Source organism: Plasmodium malariae (genome assembly GCF_900090045.1).
Source record: "Plasmodium malariae genome assembly, chromosome: 5".
Lineage (NCBI taxonomy): Eukaryota > Apicomplexa > Aconoidasida > Haemosporida > Plasmodiidae > Plasmodium > Plasmodium malariae.
In genome coordinates this window covers 1,600,232-1,622,023 of record NC_041779.1, presented here as the reverse complement: position 1 = coordinate 1,622,023, position 21,792 = coordinate 1,600,232, and the positions used below count along the sequence as shown (strand labels likewise).

General features: G+C 25.3%; 5 protein-coding genes across 5 annotated transcripts; 3 read left to right on the top strand and 2 right to left on the bottom strand.

Moving 5' to 3' along the window:
• Positions 1-257: 257 nt before the first annotated feature.
• Positions 258-715, bottom strand: PmUG01_05040600 (uncharacterized protein; the record flags this gene model as incomplete). Its single annotated transcript, XM_029003625.1, has 2 exons — positions 258-380; positions 578-715. 2 exons carry the CDS (start codon positions 713-715, stop codon positions 258-260), a joined length of 261 nt encoding a protein of 86 aa, XP_028860552.1.
• A 3,121-nt stretch (positions 716-3,836) lies between these two features.
• Positions 3,837-4,259, top strand: PMUG01_05040500 (early transcribed membrane protein; the record flags this gene model as incomplete). The annotated part of the gene is made up of 1 exon (XM_029003624.1): positions 3,837-4,259. One exon carries the CDS (start codon positions 3,837-3,839, stop codon positions 4,257-4,259), a length of 423 nt encoding a protein of 140 aa, XP_028860551.1.
• A 4,931-nt stretch (positions 4,260-9,190) lies between these two features.
• On the top strand, positions 9,191-10,974 carry PmUG01_05040300 (uncharacterized protein; the record flags this gene model as incomplete). Its single annotated transcript, XM_029003623.1, is given in 3 exon segments — positions 9,191-10,060; positions 10,074-10,519; positions 10,779-10,974. The coding sequence occupies 3 exon segments, from the start codon at positions 9,191-9,193 to the stop codon at positions 10,972-10,974; spliced, it is 1,512 nt and encodes a 503-aa protein (XP_028860550.1).
• A 2,253-nt stretch (positions 10,975-13,227) lies between these two features.
• Positions 13,228-17,438, top strand: PmUG01_05040200 (conserved Plasmodium protein, unknown function; the record flags this gene model as incomplete). The annotated part of the gene is given in 2 exon segments (XM_029003621.1): positions 13,228-13,602; positions 13,617-17,438. The coding sequence occupies 2 exon segments, from the start codon at positions 13,228-13,230 to the stop codon at positions 17,436-17,438; spliced, it is 4,197 nt and encodes a 1,398-aa protein (XP_028860549.1).
• A 2,160-nt stretch (positions 17,439-19,598) lies between these two features.
• GAPM2 (glideosome associated protein with multiple membrane spans 2, putative) lies at positions 19,599-20,893 on the bottom strand (the record flags this gene model as incomplete). Its single annotated transcript, XM_029003620.1, has 2 exons — positions 19,599-20,032; positions 20,209-20,893. 2 exons carry the CDS (start codon positions 20,891-20,893, stop codon positions 19,599-19,601), a joined length of 1,119 nt encoding a protein of 372 aa, XP_028860548.1.
• Between the last annotated feature and the right edge of the window lie 899 nt (positions 20,894-21,792).

Below are 21,792 nucleotides of genomic sequence, written 5' to 3'. Positions count from 1 at the left end.
CTAATACTCTTCATCAAATCATTACTAATACTCTTCATCAAATCATTACTAATACTCTTCATCAAATCACTACTAATACTCTTCATCAAATCATCTACTAATACTCTTCATCAAATCATTACTAATACTCTTCATCAAATCATACTAATACTCTTCATCAAATCATTACTAATACTCTTCATCAAATCATTACTAATACTCTTCATCAAATCATTACTAATACTCTTCAACAAATCATTACACCTTTTCCCTATTTACTAGTTTCCTTTTTCCTTATCTTCTGAATCTGTCTTATAACCCGAATCAGATGATGAATCCTCATTGTTGTTATTACCAGCCCTATTTATGTGGTCATTATCCATTCCCCTTCTTCTTTGAGACTTTCAGAAAAAAAGAAAAAAATGTTAAATACAAATATTTACTTAAATACGTATAAACAATTAAACAAATCAGCAAAATTAAATACATATACACAAGTAACTATAAGTAGTTAAAAACTGAGGGTATAATTACTAAAAGATTGGTACATTACCTGAAGCAGCAATATGAAAGGTATAACATACATTATGAAGTATACCGTAACAAGCATCAAAACAATAATTAGTTTATAATCCCCTGAGTTTATATTAATAATACCATTTCTATGTAAATGATTACTTAACCCTGATGCAGCAGTTGAAAATAACCCACGTTTCAAGCCCTGTTGTATTGCCATTTTTTTGCACTAATTAGAAGCCAAATTATTTTTACGTTAATAATGTTCTCCTAATAGATACAGCGCGTTCGCTTATAACACAAAGAGCACCCCTCTTAATTCACAAAAAGAATTAGAAATAGAAGTGAAAAATTGAACACGTATAGAAAGTGCTATAATGCGTAATGAAAAATAAAATTACAATAAAACTGAACCAAAAAGGAAAAAAAGGGAAAAAACGGAAAAAAAAAAGTTGTTTTTTAAGGGTATATCATAATATACCATATGTTTATTTAAAGCTAACCACGTACGTACATATTATATATACATAAGCAGAACACACACATATTATAAGTAACATGTACACAAGTCATAATTATTCGCTACACTTATGATGTGGTTGGTTAAGGAAGAGCATAAAAATAAAATAAAAAAATAAAATAATACAAAAAATAATGATAATTATATGAACTACAATTATATGAACTACAACTATAATTATAATAGCAGTAATTAAGGCAAATAAAAATTAAATAGCAGGTAAATTAATTGCAATTATTACCCATAAAGTTACCCTTCCAAGTTTATATACTTTTGAACCATTTAAAATTTGCCAAAAATTGAAATTTAAAAAAAAACAAAAAACAAAATTGTTTCAAGCATATTTTTAATTATTGTAGCGCATGACAAGTTCTCATATGCACACTTTTACAATATACCTAATTTTTTAAGAAGATATACTGTATAGAAATAACAATTATATATTTTATAATATTTACTTCCTGTACTTACAATTACCTAACAGTAAAAATCTATGAACACTGCTCATTCTTTTTCGTAATTTAAAATTTCTAATTACAACTGTATCATCAGAAGGGCTGCTTTTCTTCTGGAATTCAGTTGGATTATCATAAGCAACAACATACATAATTAAGTATACAAAAGTAAATAACATATATATATATATATATATACGATCGACGGTATAAAAAATAATATACCTAACATCATGTGCGGTGTTTTCTTTTTTTTTTACTTAAATAAAATAAAAAAATTAAACCTTTCCTGTACGTAAAGATTTTCGGATAGAAGAAAAAATTTGGCGTAATCTATTATTTTGTGTTGAACTTACTGCGCAAAAAGAACTAAAAATTAGTAGTATAATTATACTACTTAATATATTACATATATGTATATATATATATATATTATATATATATATATATATATATATATATATATATATATATATATATATATATATATATATATATATTACAACGTAGATTTTCTATAAAAATAAATTAAGCAAAAAAATTAATATTTTTTCACCTTGTTGCTAACAAATTTAAGTTTGTTAAGTTGTGGCTCCTCATAACTGTTATTATTATTTCGCCCGTTAAATTTTTTTCCTTTTAATTATATTTTATTATATATTGTGTTTTTATTTTATTTTTTTTCATCATATATATATATATATAATATATATATCAATAACTACTCTATATTTTTTAATTATAAAGAATTCCTCTTAGCCTTTGTAAATACAAAAATAAATGAACAAGATTCAACACAACAGTGGGTTGTTGCTATTTTTAATATTCGTACAATTTTTAAGTATGAATAGAAATTATTTTTTTTTTTTTTTTAAATTCAACTTTTAACCAAGTACATAAATGCATATGCATATACATATATATATATATATATACATGTATGGTGTAAAAATAGTATTATTAACTCGCTAATTACTTCCCCCCCTCTGTATTTTTCTTTTATAAATTATTTTATATTTATTTATTTTTTTTTTTTTTTTGGTCAACGTAAAATGTGGGATACTTTTTATCCATTGGAAATTTGTGCACTAATAAATATTTACATATAAAATATATCTTTATACATAATGCAGTATAAAACATTTTTTATTCTTATAATAATAATTTCTTATTTTCCAACCACCTCAAAAATAAAAGGAAAAAAAAATTATTAAATCAGTTTAAATACATATGTACGTAGTATTATAATATATTAATAAAAAAATTGCAGTGCTATAATTTTTTTTTTTAAATTTTCTCGGGGACCGTAAAAAAATTTACTTTTTTTTTTTTTATTAATAATTTACTACAATAATGTTATATAATATACATATATATACATATACATGTGATATAAAATTTATACTACTAGCATATGTTATACAATTATATGCATTTATGTACCATATATAATAATTGCAATATTTTGAGTTTTTTATGTTTTTTCATATTTCACACAAAATACATACTATTTTATTATATAAAATATATATATATATATATATATATATGAGTATGAGTTTAATATATTATATATATGCGTACATATTTATCCTACAAATACGTGTACGTTTTTTTTTTTTTTTTTTTTTAAATATTGCACTAACTTAAAAAACTCAAAATCATGTTAGGAAGAAAAGTGTATTATATAGTTAGTATAAAATATTTATAAAAGACTAAATTTCAAGCTAACGGTATTTAATTAAAAATGCAATTATGCAAGGGAAAAGCAGGGAAATTTTAATTTCTACTCCCGAAATATTGCACATGCAATATTAGTAAAGCATATTAAACATTGTATTATAGCAAAAAAACAATAAAATATAAACTAATAATAGTAATTAACCCTTTTTATATTATATCATATAGCATTTTTTTTTTTTTTTTAGAAGTTTCTTAAACTATAAACTATAGGTAATTGCATAATTTACTATTTTTTTGTATATATATCGTAGATACAAACATATATATTGTATATATATATATATATATATATATACGCGCTTTATTTTAGCAAGGTAAAAAAAAAAAAAAAAAAAAAAACTTTATATATATATATTCACATATTGCAAAAAAAAAAAAAAAAATTATTATCTTTTACTTTTAAAAAATTTTTTTTTTTTTTTTTTTAAAATAAAACAATACAATTTAAAAACTTCCTTCAAATCAAACAAAAGATAATATAAAAAACCTACACTTCAAAATCTTTATTTTCAAATAAAAACTTTAAAATTAGAAATTTTTAGTAATAAAAATTTTAATTTATTTTTTAGGAAATTTCTTGATTCTACTGTATTTTTTTTTTTTTTTAATTTAAAAAAGCCAAAATGAAATTAACCAGAGTATTTTATATCATTGCCTTCCTCTTAACCATCAAGATTTTAGTACCTGGATTCAACAATGTTGAAGTTGAAGCAAAGAATCCAGTTGCTGATGCCAAATCTGTAAAGAAAGTAGATGATGATATCCAAAGAAAACAAAGAAATCAGAAAATTTTGCTCATATCATCCGTAGCCACAAGTGTAGCTATAATCTTAGGTAGTTTATTAGGAGGCTTAGGCTATTACAAACAAAAGAAAATCAGAGGAGGAAATGTACCAGCTGCACCAGTAAAACACACAGGAACTAAACTAGAAGGAAAACCATCATCAGATGATACAAAGCTATCTTCAACTGGTAGTCAAGGAACCACAACTTTAAGCACCAACACTTCAACCGGTCCATCAAAAACATATACTAATTCCTTTTAAGCACAAAATAATATATTAAGTAGAAGAAAGAGAGTGTATATTAATAGCACTTTTTTGAGAGGATAATATAATATATGATGATACATGGTAAATGATGTGTGAAGTGCTTATTAAGGAATGATTATTAGGTTGTATATTGCACTTTTATGTGTTAGTAAAAACCTAATATCGATTCTTTTAGAAATTATATATACATAAGTTTTTTTTTAAAAGGAAAAAAATGTAGAAGTCTTCACCATATATTATGTATGTAAATATACATATATATTTATATATAAATATATATATGTAAATGTACATATATATTATTTATATATATATGGATAATGTATATGTAATTTTTTTTTTTTTTTTTTTTTTTTATAAAAAAATTATGTACGTATTTATTTCCCTTTGCGCTCAAGGGATAGTTCAGAAATTTATGATTCGTATGAACTTTTTTACTTTATTTTATCATTTTTTTTTTTTTTTTTAAATTATATATTTATATATATATATATTCCATATATTATTATATAATTCAAGTGATATTTTTTTTTTTTTTTTTTTTTTTCATGTATATGGCACTACATCTCCACCCGTTTAGTACGAAAAAATGTATAGATTGTTCTGATGAATGGTATTGATTGTAATTTTTCCTTTTTCTGTTAGTCCTTTTATTATTCGTTATTGTGTGCTTTTACGATCGAGTGTGTTTTAAATTGTAGTACTTTTCGTAGTGTATTATAGTGGTAATATGTTTATATATGTACAAAAAAGAGTACTTTTTTTAATTAAAGCTGTTTTTGAACAATTTAACTTGTTAGCTATGTGTTTTAAGTATGTAAAAAATACGTGCATATATTTTACTTCATATTTAGCGAATGTCGTAAAATGGTATTCAAATTATCAGAACGTAGGAAGTAAATAAATATATATACGTATATATAATATATATATAATATATGTAATATATATAATATATATAATATATATATTTATATATAAATTTATTTATGCATTTTGTCTTGCCTTAATGCATACTTATGATTTTTTCGTACGAAAAAAGTAAAGAGGGAGAAGTACATTTTTTCTTTAATTTATTACACAAAAATAAAACATTATTTTTGTGTATTTTTTTCTCCAACCACCTTTCGTTATATAGGTTATTCAAGAAAAAGAAAAGAAAAAAAAAAAGAGTACATCCAGAATTGAATTTAATGTACACTAGCATTTCATTTTAAACCCGTATATTGTGCATGCACGCAAGTAGTTGTGTTATAGTTTCTGAATAATTTATACATACTCATAGTTCACAACGTTCAGGTATGTACGCACGTGCATAAATATATATATATATATATATATATATACATACGCATCATCAGTACATTAAAGTACAACATTCACACTATACTCTGGCATATGGTGCTATATCATAACTTCAGCTTGCTATGCTTATTTCTGTGCTGTTCGTTTGAAAAGAATATAAAATAAGCAGTTCTCCAAGTGCACAAATATTTTCGATATGTAAATGCACACACTAGCTCATATGTGTACACATTGATATATGTAAAAAAGAAACAATTAAATTGTAAGCATTTGAAGCTTTTACATTTTTATCTTTTTTTTTCTCTCAAGTGTACATAAATATATATATATATATGTGTGTGTGCATATTTACATCGCACTAAAGGATTACCAAATAGGAGTAAAAAGTGTTGTATGTTACATATTTTTATATGAAAAATTATTATACTACTTTTTATTAACGTACATGTTCAACCGACTTTTACTGCCATTTTACAAATAATGACCTTATAAATATATAACTGAAATAGAATAAATCGTTATGCTATGAAATGTTATCATATTATAGGAAAATGCAAAGAGGTAAAGGGTGTGTGATAGTATAAACAAAATATAATATATGAACCACGACAAATATTCCGATATTACATGCACACATTGTATGCTGTAAATATGTATGCGCCTATAATTATATGATGCACACTGTTATTAATTAATGATCTTAAAATGAAGATATGTTAAACCTTATAATTTTTTATTTATAAATAAGGTTAGCTAACAGGGTGAGAAGCTATAATTTATAGTTTTTTTTCCCTTTTTTACTTTTTTTGCAATTTTTGCATTTTTGTACTTTTCTTCCCTTCTTTATTTTTATTTCCTTTTTACTCTTATTTCCTTTTTACTCTTATTTCCTTTTTACTCTTATTTCCTTTTTACTCTTATTTCCTTTTATTTCATTCTTAATTCGAAAAAAGGTCCGCGTGTTTATTTTATAATTAGTAATAACTCTTAAAAGTAAAAATATTTTTTTTCAAACTTTTTTAATCCCATAAATCTGTTAATAAGATTTATACATGAACAAAAGTTTACGTACGTTCAAACAATATAACATAATATAAATGCATATTTACGCATCAGTACAAAATTTACCAAGAAAACATGTCGTAATTAATGCATTAGTTTTTGCCGTACACAAAAATAATTTAAAAAAAATAAAAAAAGGAAAAGTGGACATATAGTAATGTTATTTTCATCCATTCTTGTGTTTAATCTTCAAAAAGAATAAAACAGAAATAAAAAAAAAAAAAAAAAAAAAATAATAAAAAAAAAAAAAATAATAAAATAAAATAAAATAAAAAAATAAAAATAAAATAAAATAAAATAAAATAGGATAATATTGGATAAAACAGAATAAAATAGAGTAAAATAATTTTGTATTGAGCTCTATTATATTACAAGGTTACTCACAATATTAAACATAAAAATTCTGAAGAAACGTTCTTTAAAAATGTTACAGGGAAACAACTAATTCGCATTTCGCATTTAATAAGAATAATTCAAACGCGTATTTGTTTCCCTATTTTATTGTATGCTTCATTCTTATTTTTGCTTTTACGTTAATTTTGATGTTAATTTGAATGATACTTTTAATTTTCTTTTTTTCTTGAAATACTTTAAATTGTTTATTCTTTTTTTACGTTATTATATTGTATTTTTTATTTCACATTATTTATGTATTTATTTATTTGTTTATTAATTTGATTATTTGCTTATTAATTTGATTATTTGCTTATTAATTTGATTATTTGCTTATTAATTTGATTATTTGCTTATTAATTTGATTATTTGCTTATTAATTTGATTATTTGTTTATTAATTTGATTATTTGTTTATTAATTTGATTATTTGTTTATTAATTTGCTTATTAATTTGATTATTTGTTTATTAACTTGATTATTTGCTTACTAATTTGATTATTTGTTTATTAACTTGATTATTTGCTTATTAATTTGATTATTTGTTTATTTATATGTTTATTTCATTATTATTTTTTTCTTATTTTAAATATTAAAAATATTGTTACTAAACTCAATTATACTTCTTTTAAAAGAGTTTTTCCTTTATAACCAAGGATTAATAAACTCACTTCAATATTTGCAAAAATGGAAAAAATGGCAAAGTCCTCAGAATTAATTAGTGGTCATTCCATGTTAATCTTTCAACTAATCTGACGAAAGAATTAGTCCTCTCTCAAGTTATATACATTGTGTGCATCATTTGCTTCATGTATGCATATACATGTACTCATATACGTACAATAACGTATAGTTTATTTGTGCAGAAAAGAATATACAACATAAAATAAGCGAAAAGGACAATATATAGATCTACATGTAACTCTATGTATGTATATATGTATGTATATATGTATGTATATATGTATGTATATATGTATGTATATATGTATGTATATATGTATGCATGTACGTATGTATGTATATATGTATGCATGTACGTGTGAATGTATATATGTATGCATGTACGTGTGAATGTATATATACCAAAGTGGCACCTTATATAGGTTTACCATTTTTTAACGTAGTATCATATAGAAATTGATAAATTAAAAAAAAAAAAAAAAAAATGTAGACCACTTAAGGAGTTTGCAAATTATTCTTCTACAACAGAACATTGACTTTTTTTTTCTTTTTTTGTTAAAAGAAAACATATAAATGTATGAACTATATAATGTATTGATATGCATTTAATTATGCAAATTTATGTATATTCTATCTAGCGCAAAATATTTAAAAAAAAAAAAAAAAAAAAGCATGTATACATATATATATATATATATATATATTTGTAATAGTTCAAATAGTAATACTATATAATATATGTAATAAACGCGAAGTTGCTACCTACTCCTTTGCTAAATTTAAATTTATCTCTCACTCGAATAATACCTTGTTAATCCCCTTTTTTCATGCCATGCAATTTGTCTAGGCATATATATAAAACTTTTTTTCTTCTTTTTAAAAATAAAAAAATTCTATGTTTAAGTTTTATAATAATATTTAAAACAATCTTATTTACTTGTTGCATATAGCATTCATTAAACGCAAATATTTTAAAATATAAAATAATTTTTTTTCTTTTTTCCTTTATTTCAAAATTGTTTTACATGTAAAAGTCTCAAATTTCATTATATAGGCCTACCCACACATATATATATATATACATGTATATATATACAAATATATGTATACCTACTTGCGTACGTACGTGCATGCATATATATATATATATATATATATATATATATATATATATATATATATATATATATATATATATATATATTCATGTAACCAATTTAATTAATTATTAATTTTTTTATGTTCCCTACAATTTATACAAATGCGTCAAGGAAATAAAAAGGAGCGTACATTTATGCTTGTTCATTCACTCAAATAATGTTTATCATCATATGTTTGATTTTCAATTTCTATGTTTTAATTATTATGTTTTAAACTGTTATTACGCTGTTATATCCATACAGTTATACATACATGTACATATATATATATATATATATATGTATGTATATGTGCGTATATTAGTGTGTAACATATAATAATATGTACATATATAAGATTTTTTGTAAGAAAAATGTTTGCTTGCTTTTATTTGTACTACTTTTGCAAATAACTATTGTAGACTGCAAAGAAGAGAAAAACGTAAAATTTTCAGTTGCTAACATATGGCCGATTAAGGGAAAAGAAGGGGGAGGAACATATATCAATGATGTAACGATTAGTAGTAGTGATAGTGGAAGTAGTTATAGGAGTGGTAGTAGTAACAAGGACAGCACAGACAGCGATAAGGCGCCCGTGCTCGCTTTAGACAACAATAATCAGAAGAAGCCCATAAAAGAAGGGGGAATTTCCCGCAAAAAGGAAAAACAAACAATTCAGAACAAGTCCAGTGAAACAGCCAATAATACTCAAATAACTCACCACAAAAAAAGCATAAATGAAGGGGTTTCAAGTGAGCCAGTAAAAGGAGAACCCTTAAAAAAAGACCTAGTAATGGAGGTAAAAAAAGGCCCAGTAATGGAGGTAAAAAAAGGCCTAGGAATAGAATCAAAAAAAGACGCAATAATAGAATCAAAAAAAGATGCAATAATAGAATCAAAAAAAGACGCAATAATAGAATCAAAAAAAGATGCAATAATAAAGCAAAAAAGATGCAATAATAAAAGCAAAAAAAGATGCAATAATAGAATCAAAAAAAGATGCAATAATAGAATCAAAAAAAGACGCAATAATAGAATCAAAAAAAGATGCAATAATAAAAGCAAAAAAAGATGCAATAATAAAAGCAAAAAAAGATGCAATAATAGAATCAAAAAAAGATGCAATAATAAAAGCAAAAAAAGATGCAGTAATAAAAGCAATCATAGACGCAAAAATAAGCGCAAAAAAGGATCAACAAAAAGACTTAAAAAAGGACGATAAAAAAAAAAGTTCATTTTTCCAAATAATTAAAGGTATTTTTTCAAAAAAAAAAGAAAAAGAAACACCAAAAACGTTAATGGAATATATCAGATATAAAAATGAAAGATTATTAAAATTAGAATTAGAAAGAGGGCGTAAAGATACAATAAAAGGTATTTATAAAAAATTATTTCTGACAACCACTCTTTTATTATTTTATATAACTCTACTACCTGTGCTCGTTTATTTATATTCATCATATAAATGTAGAGAAGCCATAATGCAACAATATAATAACAACCCCGATAGAAGAATTGTACCAACTAACTACGATTTTGGAGGAGATGAACCTACTGTGAAAATTGGAGGTGTACGTTTAACTAAGTGCAGGCACTATGTTACTAGTGGAAAAAAGGGGTTTTCTTTTATCCTTGGAAGGCACAAAGGACAATCTTACGGTAATTACTTAGCGTGTGAAATTTATGTGCTAGCTGTTTAAATGCTTTGGTGTATACATATGCCAAGTACATGCACACGTACATATATATGCATACATATGTACATATATGTATATATATGTATGCATATGTATGTATATATATATATACGTTTCCAGTGTACTAATGTATTATAATTATTCCCTTTTTTTTCCCTCCTCCCTTACAGCTTTAGTAAAAATATAACACATTTATAATATATATCATCATTCATTTTCCTTCCACAAGATCAGTATAACTATATTTAAAAGTTTTTTAAATGATGAAAAGTTAAAACTTGTTCAAATTATATATCATCAAAATTTAAGAAAAATTAGAATTTCCAATGTGTGCAATTATGAAATGGTAAGGAAGTACCATTCCTGTGATAGCCATAAAGAAAAGAAGAAAAGAAAGAAAAAACGAAGCAATGGAACAGACGTCACATAGGCATATATACACATATATACACATATATATATATATATATATATATGTATGTATGTATGTATGTATATGTATGTATATATATTTGCATGTGTATGCGTGCCTATTCTCAATCAGATCAAAAATATGCCCCTTAATATTACCATATTTTATTACCTCCCCCGCCGCCCCTGATACAATTAAAAACTAATGTACTATTGCGCCAAATTTTTTGCTCAAACGCTTATCTGTTTTATATCTTACCTTTTAAAATATATGGCAAATAGTATGAGCCGGTATGTTCATCCTTTTTGAAAATTGGACATATAATTAGCGGATTAAAGACCAACAAAAGCATGATGTCAAAATTATGTTCAGCAAATAAAAGGAAAAAGTATCACGTACTTTAAAAAAAAAAAAATACAAAAACGGAACGAAGAAACACTGAAAACAGCAAAAACAGCAAAAACAGCAAAAAGAACATATACAAAAAAAGGGGCTTATATGGAAGACTGTTTTCTAATCTATACCACTGTACCCCCATTTGTTATACAGAATAACACCCCTTTTTTATTCTTCTAAAGGAGGAAAACTTTTTACAGAATAGAAGAAATTACTCATTTATATGGTGGTCTTTCTTTATTTACAAGCAAAACTACCATTATGTATGCATACATACATATGCTTATATTTATATGTATATGTATATATATATGTATATATGTATATATGTATGCACCTATTCGTGTGCGTTTTTATTAATCAATCCATTTCTCAGGGTGCCTATTTAAACATATGAGAAACCTTTGTTTCAATATTTATATAATTAATTTAATTTATAAAATTTATCTCTCATTTGTGTTTTGGAATTTTCAATTTTTAATTCATCATATTTTTAATTTCAAACGTGTGCTTTGTTTTGTTTTCCTTTTACTGTGCTATGTTTTACGTTGCCATGTTTTACGTTGCTATGATTTACGTTGCCATGTTTTACGTTGCTATGATTTACGTTGCCATGTTTTACGTTGCTATGATTTACGTTGCTATGATTTACGTTGCTATGTTTTACGTTGCTATGTTTTACGTTGCTATGTTTTACGTTGCTATGTTTTACGTTGCTATGTTTTCTTTTTGTTTGCTTTGTTTTATTGTTATTTCTTATTTCTTATTTCTTTTTTCCTTTTTCCTTTTTCCTTTTTTTTTTTTTTCGTAATGCTTTTTACTCCTTTTCAATTAAAAGTCATAATATGATAAATTTTATCGTCCTCACAAAATTTTATATAATTATATTTTTATAACGTCCTCTTTAAAATATCTTCCGTATGTGTACAACTACGCTGTTAATTATTTTACATTTGTTTATTTAAAACTTTCTTAAAAATATAAAACCATATAAATATATATATATATATATATATTATAAAAAATTGTATTACAGCATATAGTTCTTTTTTTGCTTTTTTCTTTTTCTCTCTGAAATTCAAATTTTTCCTTTTCCTTATTGAACTGCACCTCTCCCGTTTTTACATTTACTGTTGAGTGGAGAAAAGGAAATAAAAAAAATAATAAAATAAATTTATATTTATAAATATATATAACATATATATACATGTGTAGTTATAATACGTATGTATAATATATGTACATTATATGTATGTATATTTGTACATATTAAGTATATATTTATATATATATGTACATGTATATTTATCCATTTGGTACATTTTTTGAATGTACATTTGATCAAATGGATTTTGTCGTATAATAGGTGGTTTCAAAAAAAAAAAAAAAAAAAATCCTAACGAACGGTAAAAATATATACATAATGTTAAATGCAAATACTTAAATATAATTATATATACGTATATATATATGTATACATATGTTTTATATATGTTTGTTTATTTGAACATTTATAAATTTGTATAAGGACGTAGATATTATGTTCAATATATATATATATATTAAAAGAAGTAAATTTACATTAAATTTGAAGAGATTAAATACAGTTATTCGTTTTTTAAAAAAAAGAACAAATCGTTTGGTAAGTACAACAAATGAAACGCAACTACACAAACTGCTGAACGGTTAAGCGGTCGAACGAACGAACAACCTACTTGAAATACAGATTGCAAATACCCCCTTTCAATCGGAAGTAGGCAGAAGAAACGAAAAACGAAAAAGTAAAAGCTTAAGCATAAGCAAAAACAAAAGATAAAACTTAAACAACATAGCAGGCTAACAGGAAGTAGAAAAACCCAGGGAAGAATAGTTTTAATGATGAGCTTTAAAACAAATGAGGCAAAATCAAATGAAGTAAGGCTTTCTCCTTCAAGCGAAAGGGAAAATAAGTACGCAGGTAATGGTAAAGGTAATAACAGCAGTAATAATAATGGCAATAGTAAGCGCAATAGTAAGTGCAATAGTAACTTCAATAGTAACTTCAATAACTGCAGTGGTAACTTAGGTAGGGAAAAAGCAGACCGGAAGAGTAACAGTAACAATAGAATAGCAAAACAGAAGAAAAGGAACAATTACAAATATGCCAAGAAGCTCATTAATTTCTTCTTAAGGAGTTACAAGTTGGAAAAGATAAAAAAAAGGAACTTGTTCAAAGAAAATACATTATTAAAGAAAGAGGTGGAACAAAAAAAAAAAAAAAAAAAAAAAAAAATTTGAAAATTATGAAAAATGATTATTTAACCATTCTAAATTTAGAAAAGGAATATTTTGATAAATACCAAGAGGACAAACTGTTCATAGATAATACAGAAAATTATAATACAAATAAACTTGTTAAAGATTCGTCGCACTTTATTTTTTTCTTTAATTTATTTGTTAGAGGACGTTATTTAAATATGGACAGTTTGGAAGAGGCTTTAATGAAGGATAATAAAAAAAAAAATATACAAAAAAAAATAAAAACAAAAATACAAGAAAATATTATAGAAGCGAAAACAAGTACTAAGAGAGATATTCTTTTTTTAAATGGGAAACATACAAGACTCTTAATATGCAATTATTTGAAAGTCTTTTTGAACAATGTACAGAACGAAGATATGATAAGCACCAATTTTCATATTATTGATTATGCTGAGTTGTATGAAAATAGGGAAAATAGTAATAATAATTATTTTAGCAATCATAATGTAAAGATAAAACAAAAGGAGCAGTCTACTTTTTTGTCTAGTCCGGGTTCTTTGAACCACAATGGCCGTAAAAACGATGCGAGTGGCAATACTGGTGGTGTTAGCGGTAGTACTGGTTCTACTGATGATGATGCTGCTCGTAATAGAAATGAAAATAGGAGTAAAGGTGGCATGCATGCTGGTAACAATGATGAAAGTGGAAGCAATCTAAACGGAGATAACAAAATCGATAAGTTAACAAATGACGATCTAATGGTTAGAAGCAGCTCCATGCAAAATGGTAAATGCATTGAGATAAACGAATTTATATATAACCGAATACTAACCAATTTTGTAACTGAGTTAAAGGGCTTCTTTTTCTCAATTATAGCTAAGGTAAGAAGCAATAAACTTATTGCAACTCTAATTGTTATATTCAGTGAGTTATGTTTGCACTTAACTCCTTATTATTTGAACATAATAAATTTTATCGATATACTTAACGATTTTGCAAATGCGATTTCAGTGAGTTACATAAAGCGTCTTATAATATTTTTTCAAAATAATAAAAATCAGTTTATAGAAAAATATAAAGAATTTCAAAACTCAATTATTTTCAACGATCCAGTAAAAATACAATCAGTTGGAGCTAGACTAATAGGTTTTATAAAAATTTTACAAAAAAAAAATAGTCTAAATAATAAAAAAAAAGAATCCTTTAATATATTTTTTCTCAATTTGTTATTATCTGAATGCCTACCTATTAATCACTTAGGTTTCTGCAACAGACAGTCAGTAAAAAATAATTGCAATTTTTTATTTTATGACTCATTAGAACATCATACCAATAGCCTAAACGATGAACTAATTCTTTTTGATGAATATGAACTAACCATTAGGGAAAATATTAAAAATTATAAAAAAGTAAAAACGATCATCCATAATGAAATCAACAGCAGGTTTTTCTCAGACGTTTCTTCATCCAAAGGCACAAAAAGGAAAAACCCAACCGTGGGTTTAACTAGCAGTGTGGAAGAAACCGAGGGAAAAAATGAACAGCCGCTTTCAAAAAAAAAGAAAAATGTAAACAGTAACAGCGACAAGCAGGAGGAGAAGGAGGTAACGGACGACGAACAGGCAAGCACTAGCACCACCACGATGCACAGCGTCAAGAGAGTTGATGAGGAAAGGAACAGATCGAATAATGGAAAAGATGCGATAAGTAAGGATGGAAGTAATGATCGGAGCAAGGACAAGAGCATGGACAGGAGCAAATACCAGAGCAAGGATAGGAGTAAGGAGCGGAGCAAAGAAAGGGGCAAACAAAGGAAGAGAACAGAGAGCAGCAGTAGAAGAAGCAGTAGCAGCAGCAGCAGTTGCAGTGTCGGAACTCCGGATAGACACAAAATGGGGAACACCGAAAAAAATCTAACATGCCGTAAATTATTTAATAATGTAAATGAAGCGAATAAGAATTACAAAGTGTATCTATCCTATATTTATCTTGTAATTTTTGTAAGATTCCCTGAAATGTTTGCCAGTACTAATAAGATAGAGTTAGATGATGTTTACAAATCATTTAAACTATTTTATGCATTTATAAAAAATTTGAAAAAAGAAAATATTATGAATATAAGTGTGATAAGAGAATATTTACACAATTCTGATTTTGATTTTCTTGGGAATAGACATATATATAATATTGTAATACGGGATGAAAATTTTTTAAATGTTTTTTTTTTCAACATTCTCCTAGTCCTTAACTATTTAAATTGCGAATTACATATTTTAGAAAATTACACAAATTTACCTGCACATGGTCAGGATAATGGGATGAACGACATTTCTGAAAAATCGACTGTAATAAAAACTAAGGAGATTAATAATCGTGTGAGTGGTACACATAATAATTTAGAAACTAGTCATTTGTCTACTACCCATTCCCAAGATCAGAACAGAAATTGTGAGGATAAAAATGCATCCACAAACTCTCGAATGCACAAAGGGCCTCAAAAGAGCGGCAAAGAAAACAGTAACACGAATAGTAGTAACCTGGCAAGTAACAACAACAACAACAACATCAGCAATATTAATAGTAATAGTAACAATAATAGTAGTTTAAAGAACAAAGAGAACAGTAACAAAATTATTCCTGGAAGTGGGAAAGGAGAAAGCAGTCATTTGATTATCGCCAGTTCAAGGGATGTAAAAAACAGAGATAACAAATTAGTTAGTGAAAAGACGAAAAAAATTATGTACATGTTCATAAAGGATTTAATAAACTATTTAGAGAGCACGAAAAACTCATATTATTATAGACTTTTATTGTTAAAAGAATATTGTTGGTATACTTGGAAAAAGCAGTTGACTGGAAAGCCAAGCAAAGATAACTCAGACATAAAATTTGAATTTAAAAGTTGGCATAACGAAATGAAAATGGAAAAAAAGAATGCTAAGGAGGTAGTAAAACCAAGTAGTAACAACAGCATCAACGTTAAGAAGGAGCACGATTATAATAAAAGTGCGGACAGTTCATATCCTGTGCAAAACTTAATTTACATAATTGAAAATTTCGAATTATTGAATAAAAGAATGAAAAGCTATTATGAGTTAAACAAAAATAATAAAAATTTAATGAAAAATATGTATAAATACACAAAATTTATGCAGCATTATTATGCATATGATAATAATATAACGAATAACAGCACCGAGGGGGAGGTACCAACTGGTAATGACGAAAACATGGCGAAAATGAATCCAGTTCCAAGTACAACACCCTCTATAAATAACATGAATAACTTTTTAATAGAAATTAATAAGATATATTTAAGAAGAGAAGCCGAATTTTGGGAATTAGACGAAAGTGACGCAGTTACAAATATGAAAAAAAGTAAAAACGAAACAAATATACTTATTGAAAAACTAATTGAAAAATTAGAAGACTATAAGAAAAAAATGCATATAGATAATGATCCTATTAATGAAATTGAAGAGAGCGAAAAGAGCAAAAATAACCCTGTTTTTAAATTCAGACTAGCAAAATTGTTTATACTCAAATATATTGACCTGTATGCTATTGTAAAAAATAAGGAGTTCTCAACAGATTGTAACTTCTTGTACAATTTGATGCTTAAGATGGACAAAAATTTAGAAAAGAAGAAAAATTTTAAAGAGAACAAAATTGTCTTAAATGAAGAGGAGGACCAAGAAAAAGAAGTGGAAAACGTGGAAGAACAGCATCATGAGGGGAACGCCAATGTTGGTGCAGATGCGGATGCAAATGCAGCAGAAGAAGACGCAGGAGGGAGGGAAGAAGGGGGAAATAAAATATCTGAACAAGATAAGAAATTTTCCTAACCCCCTCCCCAACTTGCTAACTGTTGTACGGGTGGAAGCCCCTGCAGAAATTTAGACATGCGGAAAGAGGCCTTTTATATATATATATATATATATATATATATATATAAAGAATTATATTGTTAAAATGTTAGTAGCCCACTTTTTAAGTCAATTTTTACGTAATATTTGTCCATTTTGCCTGATTTGTTAATAAACTAAATGAGTTTTTTTATGACATATATATTTTGGGTATGTAAATATTTATACATGTATTTATGTATATTATATGTATATATAAATTTATAGACAATTGTTTGTTTACATTTTTGCAAAAAAAGGAAAAAAAAAAAAAAAATATATATATAATTTTTGAATTATAAACACTAAAGGAAACACTTAATAAAAATGTCAAAATAATAATATGAAGCCAAAAAAATTTTTGATCTAATTCCAAATGGTTATGCATTAAGGTAGAAAAAAAAAAAAAAAAAAAAAGCAAAAAAACAAAAAAACAAAAAAACAAAAAAACAAAAAAACAAAAAAAAAAATACAAATAGGGGGGTTTATTATTTCTCTTATATATCTCTATACTAATAAATTATATACATACATGTATGTACATGGCAACATACACTTCCAAACAGTACGCATACGTAGGAAAAGTAATAAAAATGAATATCCACTCTCTTTCATAATTTCACATAAGTATATATTTCATCCCTATTCTGTTATTTTTTTTTTTTTTTTTCCCCCCCCCTCACCTCCTATATGTCAAAAGCTCCATCCTGTTTTAACTATTTCCGAAATGCCAACGTGGCCTTTTAATTTAATTTGATATAATTTTTTTAGCCCCTTAAATTTGCTTATTTTTCATCATTCATATCACCATATTCACGAATTAATATTTTTTAACTTTTTTTTTTTTTTTCCTTTTTTAACATACTTTTTTTTTTTTTTTTTTTTTTTTTTATTTATATACATATTTGGGTGTATTCATTATAAAGTATACTGTATGTACAATTTCATTTTCTTTTACCTTTTTTTCTTTTTTTTTTTTCGTTAAAATTTACTGTAGGATTTATAGCATAAGAAAAAATTTAAACAAATAAAAATGCCATGAAGCTTTTGAATGCAGGGGGATAATTAATCTGTTAAAAACAAAATAAAATTATGCTTTGCTTTTTTAGAAACAAATGAATAAATAAAAATGCATACACAAACATACATATATAATATATACACTTACATATATAATATATACATATACACATATATATACACGTGCATATACACATACATATACACATATATATACACATATATATACACATATATATACACATATATATACACATATATATACACATATTTATTCTCGTATGGAGCAAACATGCAGGCTACATCAGCCCATCTACTGAGTGAGCAATGTACCCTGAACACGTATATCAGCATGTGTGTTTCAACAGTTATGTATGTATATTTATATGTGCTTATATATATGGCAGATTTTTACAATAACAAAATATCATATGGTATAGTATAATGTAGAATGATATAGTATGAAATAGTATAATATAGTATAGTAAAAAAAAAAGACAAGTACTTACTATATATATATATATATATATATATATATTAAATGCATATACTGTGTACGGAAAATTATGAAGAACATTGGAAATATATACACAACATATATTTATTTTTATAATATTTCAGTGATAAATCTTAATTTTATTTTTAATACCATCAAAAAAAAAAAAAAAAAGTTAAAAAAGTAAAAAAAAAAAAAAAAAAAAAAAAAAGGATAAATAAAGTTAAAATGATATAATGATAAAATTATGAACGTACATATAATTAAAAAAAAACAATTGTCAAAAAAATGTCATTAAAATTTATTTTATTAAATAGGCTTCATTACTTTTTTCATATCTACTATAATATTACTATAATGGCCTTCTCTTGATTAGTTGGATTTCATAAAGTTTTCCTTATTTTCCTTATTTTCCTTATTTTCCTCATTTTTCTCATTTTTCTCATTTTCCACATTTTCCACATTTTCCAGAGATTTACAAATATGTGTATATACATACGTATATATATACCACTTTGCTTCACCTGTACCGGTCATATATTTTTTCGGAATTTTTTTTTTTTTTTTTTTTTTTGGAATTTTTTTCAATATTGGCTAGTATTGACATAATTATTTTCAGAAACACCCATTTCAGCATTTTTCTTTATTTGACCTTCAATCTGTGAATAATCATAGGTGGTTGGTATACCATTATTTTGTCCATATATATTTGGATCATAAGAATTTCCATTTACATATTTTTCTTTCATATTTTGTTGAACCATTTCTTCTCCATATTCGATATTTTCTGGGTTTACATTATAAGGTTCATAAACATTTTCTTCGTTATATGCACACTGTTCACCATCATATTTTACTTCCGGTAAAACATCTGCATTAATATCTCTACTGTGTAATTCTGGAGACCATTTTTCTAACAAAGGCTCAAAAGAAAAAGCCCAAACTGTCGCACACATTATTGCTCCCAACAACAATATCGAGAAAAAGGCTCCAAAACCGGAAAACACCATTAGCAATTCTAAAAAAGAGGGAAATTGGCATAATGGAAAAGCGGTATAAATTGTGCTATATGTTTGCGTCCGCCCGAAGAGGCATTATAAACACAAACAAGAAAATAAACACAGAAGAAAATGTACATACACAAACATACACATATGCACATACAAATGCCTATTTAATTGTGCACATCCGTACCTGCAAGTCCGGCCAGTTTGAACAAGGTTAGATTGGACCAAGCAAGCTCCTCGTAGGTACCCTCATCGTGGTAAGCTTCCATGTAAAAAAAAGCAGCTCCATAAATAAATAAAGCAAAGCTGTGCACAATGCTGCCAAAATGTAATAAGGTCCAGTCTGATTTTGTTTGTTGATATCGTGCCCACCATCTCATACTCATATAAAAATATGCATATAAATATTGAACTAATCTTAATATAGAAGATAAAAGATCTAAAGTCACAGCTGCTGATAATAATTTAGACCCAGCTCTAAATCCTCGACACCATTTACTATTATCTGCTACAAAAACTTGAAACATGGCTATGTATAATGTACCTAATAAATATATTGCCATTAATATAGATATAGTCAAATGAAAAGAACTTGAAACCTTAACACATTCTGGACCTGCATATAAATCAAATACAAATATACCCGTTCCTCCAAATGCCCAATAAAATACAAACATTAATACTAAGGATACACATTGTAAAAAAAAACCCGTTCTTAATAAATGAGAACTAAAATAACCTATAAATGGAGTATGATTTTCTCCTCTTGGACTTGGTGAGTCTTCATCTTGTTGATATTGATTTTCATAGGGAGAAGGATATTGGGCTTGAGGTAAATATGTATCATCTCCTTCTACGCCGTAAGTATACATTTTTGCTTTTATAATTTTCCAAATGGTACGTTATTTATGTTATTTATGTTATTTATACTATTTGTTTTATTTATACTATTTATACTATTTATTTTATTTATACTATTTATTTTATTTATACTATTTATTTTATTTATACTATTTATTTTATTTATACTATTTATACTATTTATACTATTTATACTATTTATACTATTTATTTTATTTATACTATTTATATTATTTATGTTTTTTTTTTTTTTTTTTTTTATACACTCTTATTTCTCTAAACGTACGTGCAACTTTTCACATGTATATGCATACGTATATATATATATATATATATATATATATATATATATATATATATATATATATATATATATATATATATATATATATATAAAATGGTAAAAACCTTTATTTTTTCCACAAAAATTTAGCACCTACAACATGCGTTTATTCGTATGGCCGCTTATACGTTGATCGTTTTTACACTTATCTACACAAACGTTTTTTATATGTGTATGTGCAAAACTACGCAGGAGGTATATTTTCCACTTTTTTTTTTTTTTTTTTTTTTTTTTTTTCAAATAATCATTATTTGCATTACTCTATAACGTTAAAATTAATTATGTGCTCAAAAATAAAAAAAAAAATTCTTGAAAATTTCTAATTAAAACATTGAATTAAAACTTAAAATAGCACAACAAATACGTATATGTGCGTGTCCATATGTGTACACATATGTAAATAAATATATATACATAAATATATGTTCGTCTGCATATACTACCTGCATATATTGTGCTCATATATTGTATGTATATAATGTATTATATATAGTGTATATATATATATATATATATAAAAGAAAAGTAGAAATATATTATTTATGCGTTAGCACTTATTAATATATT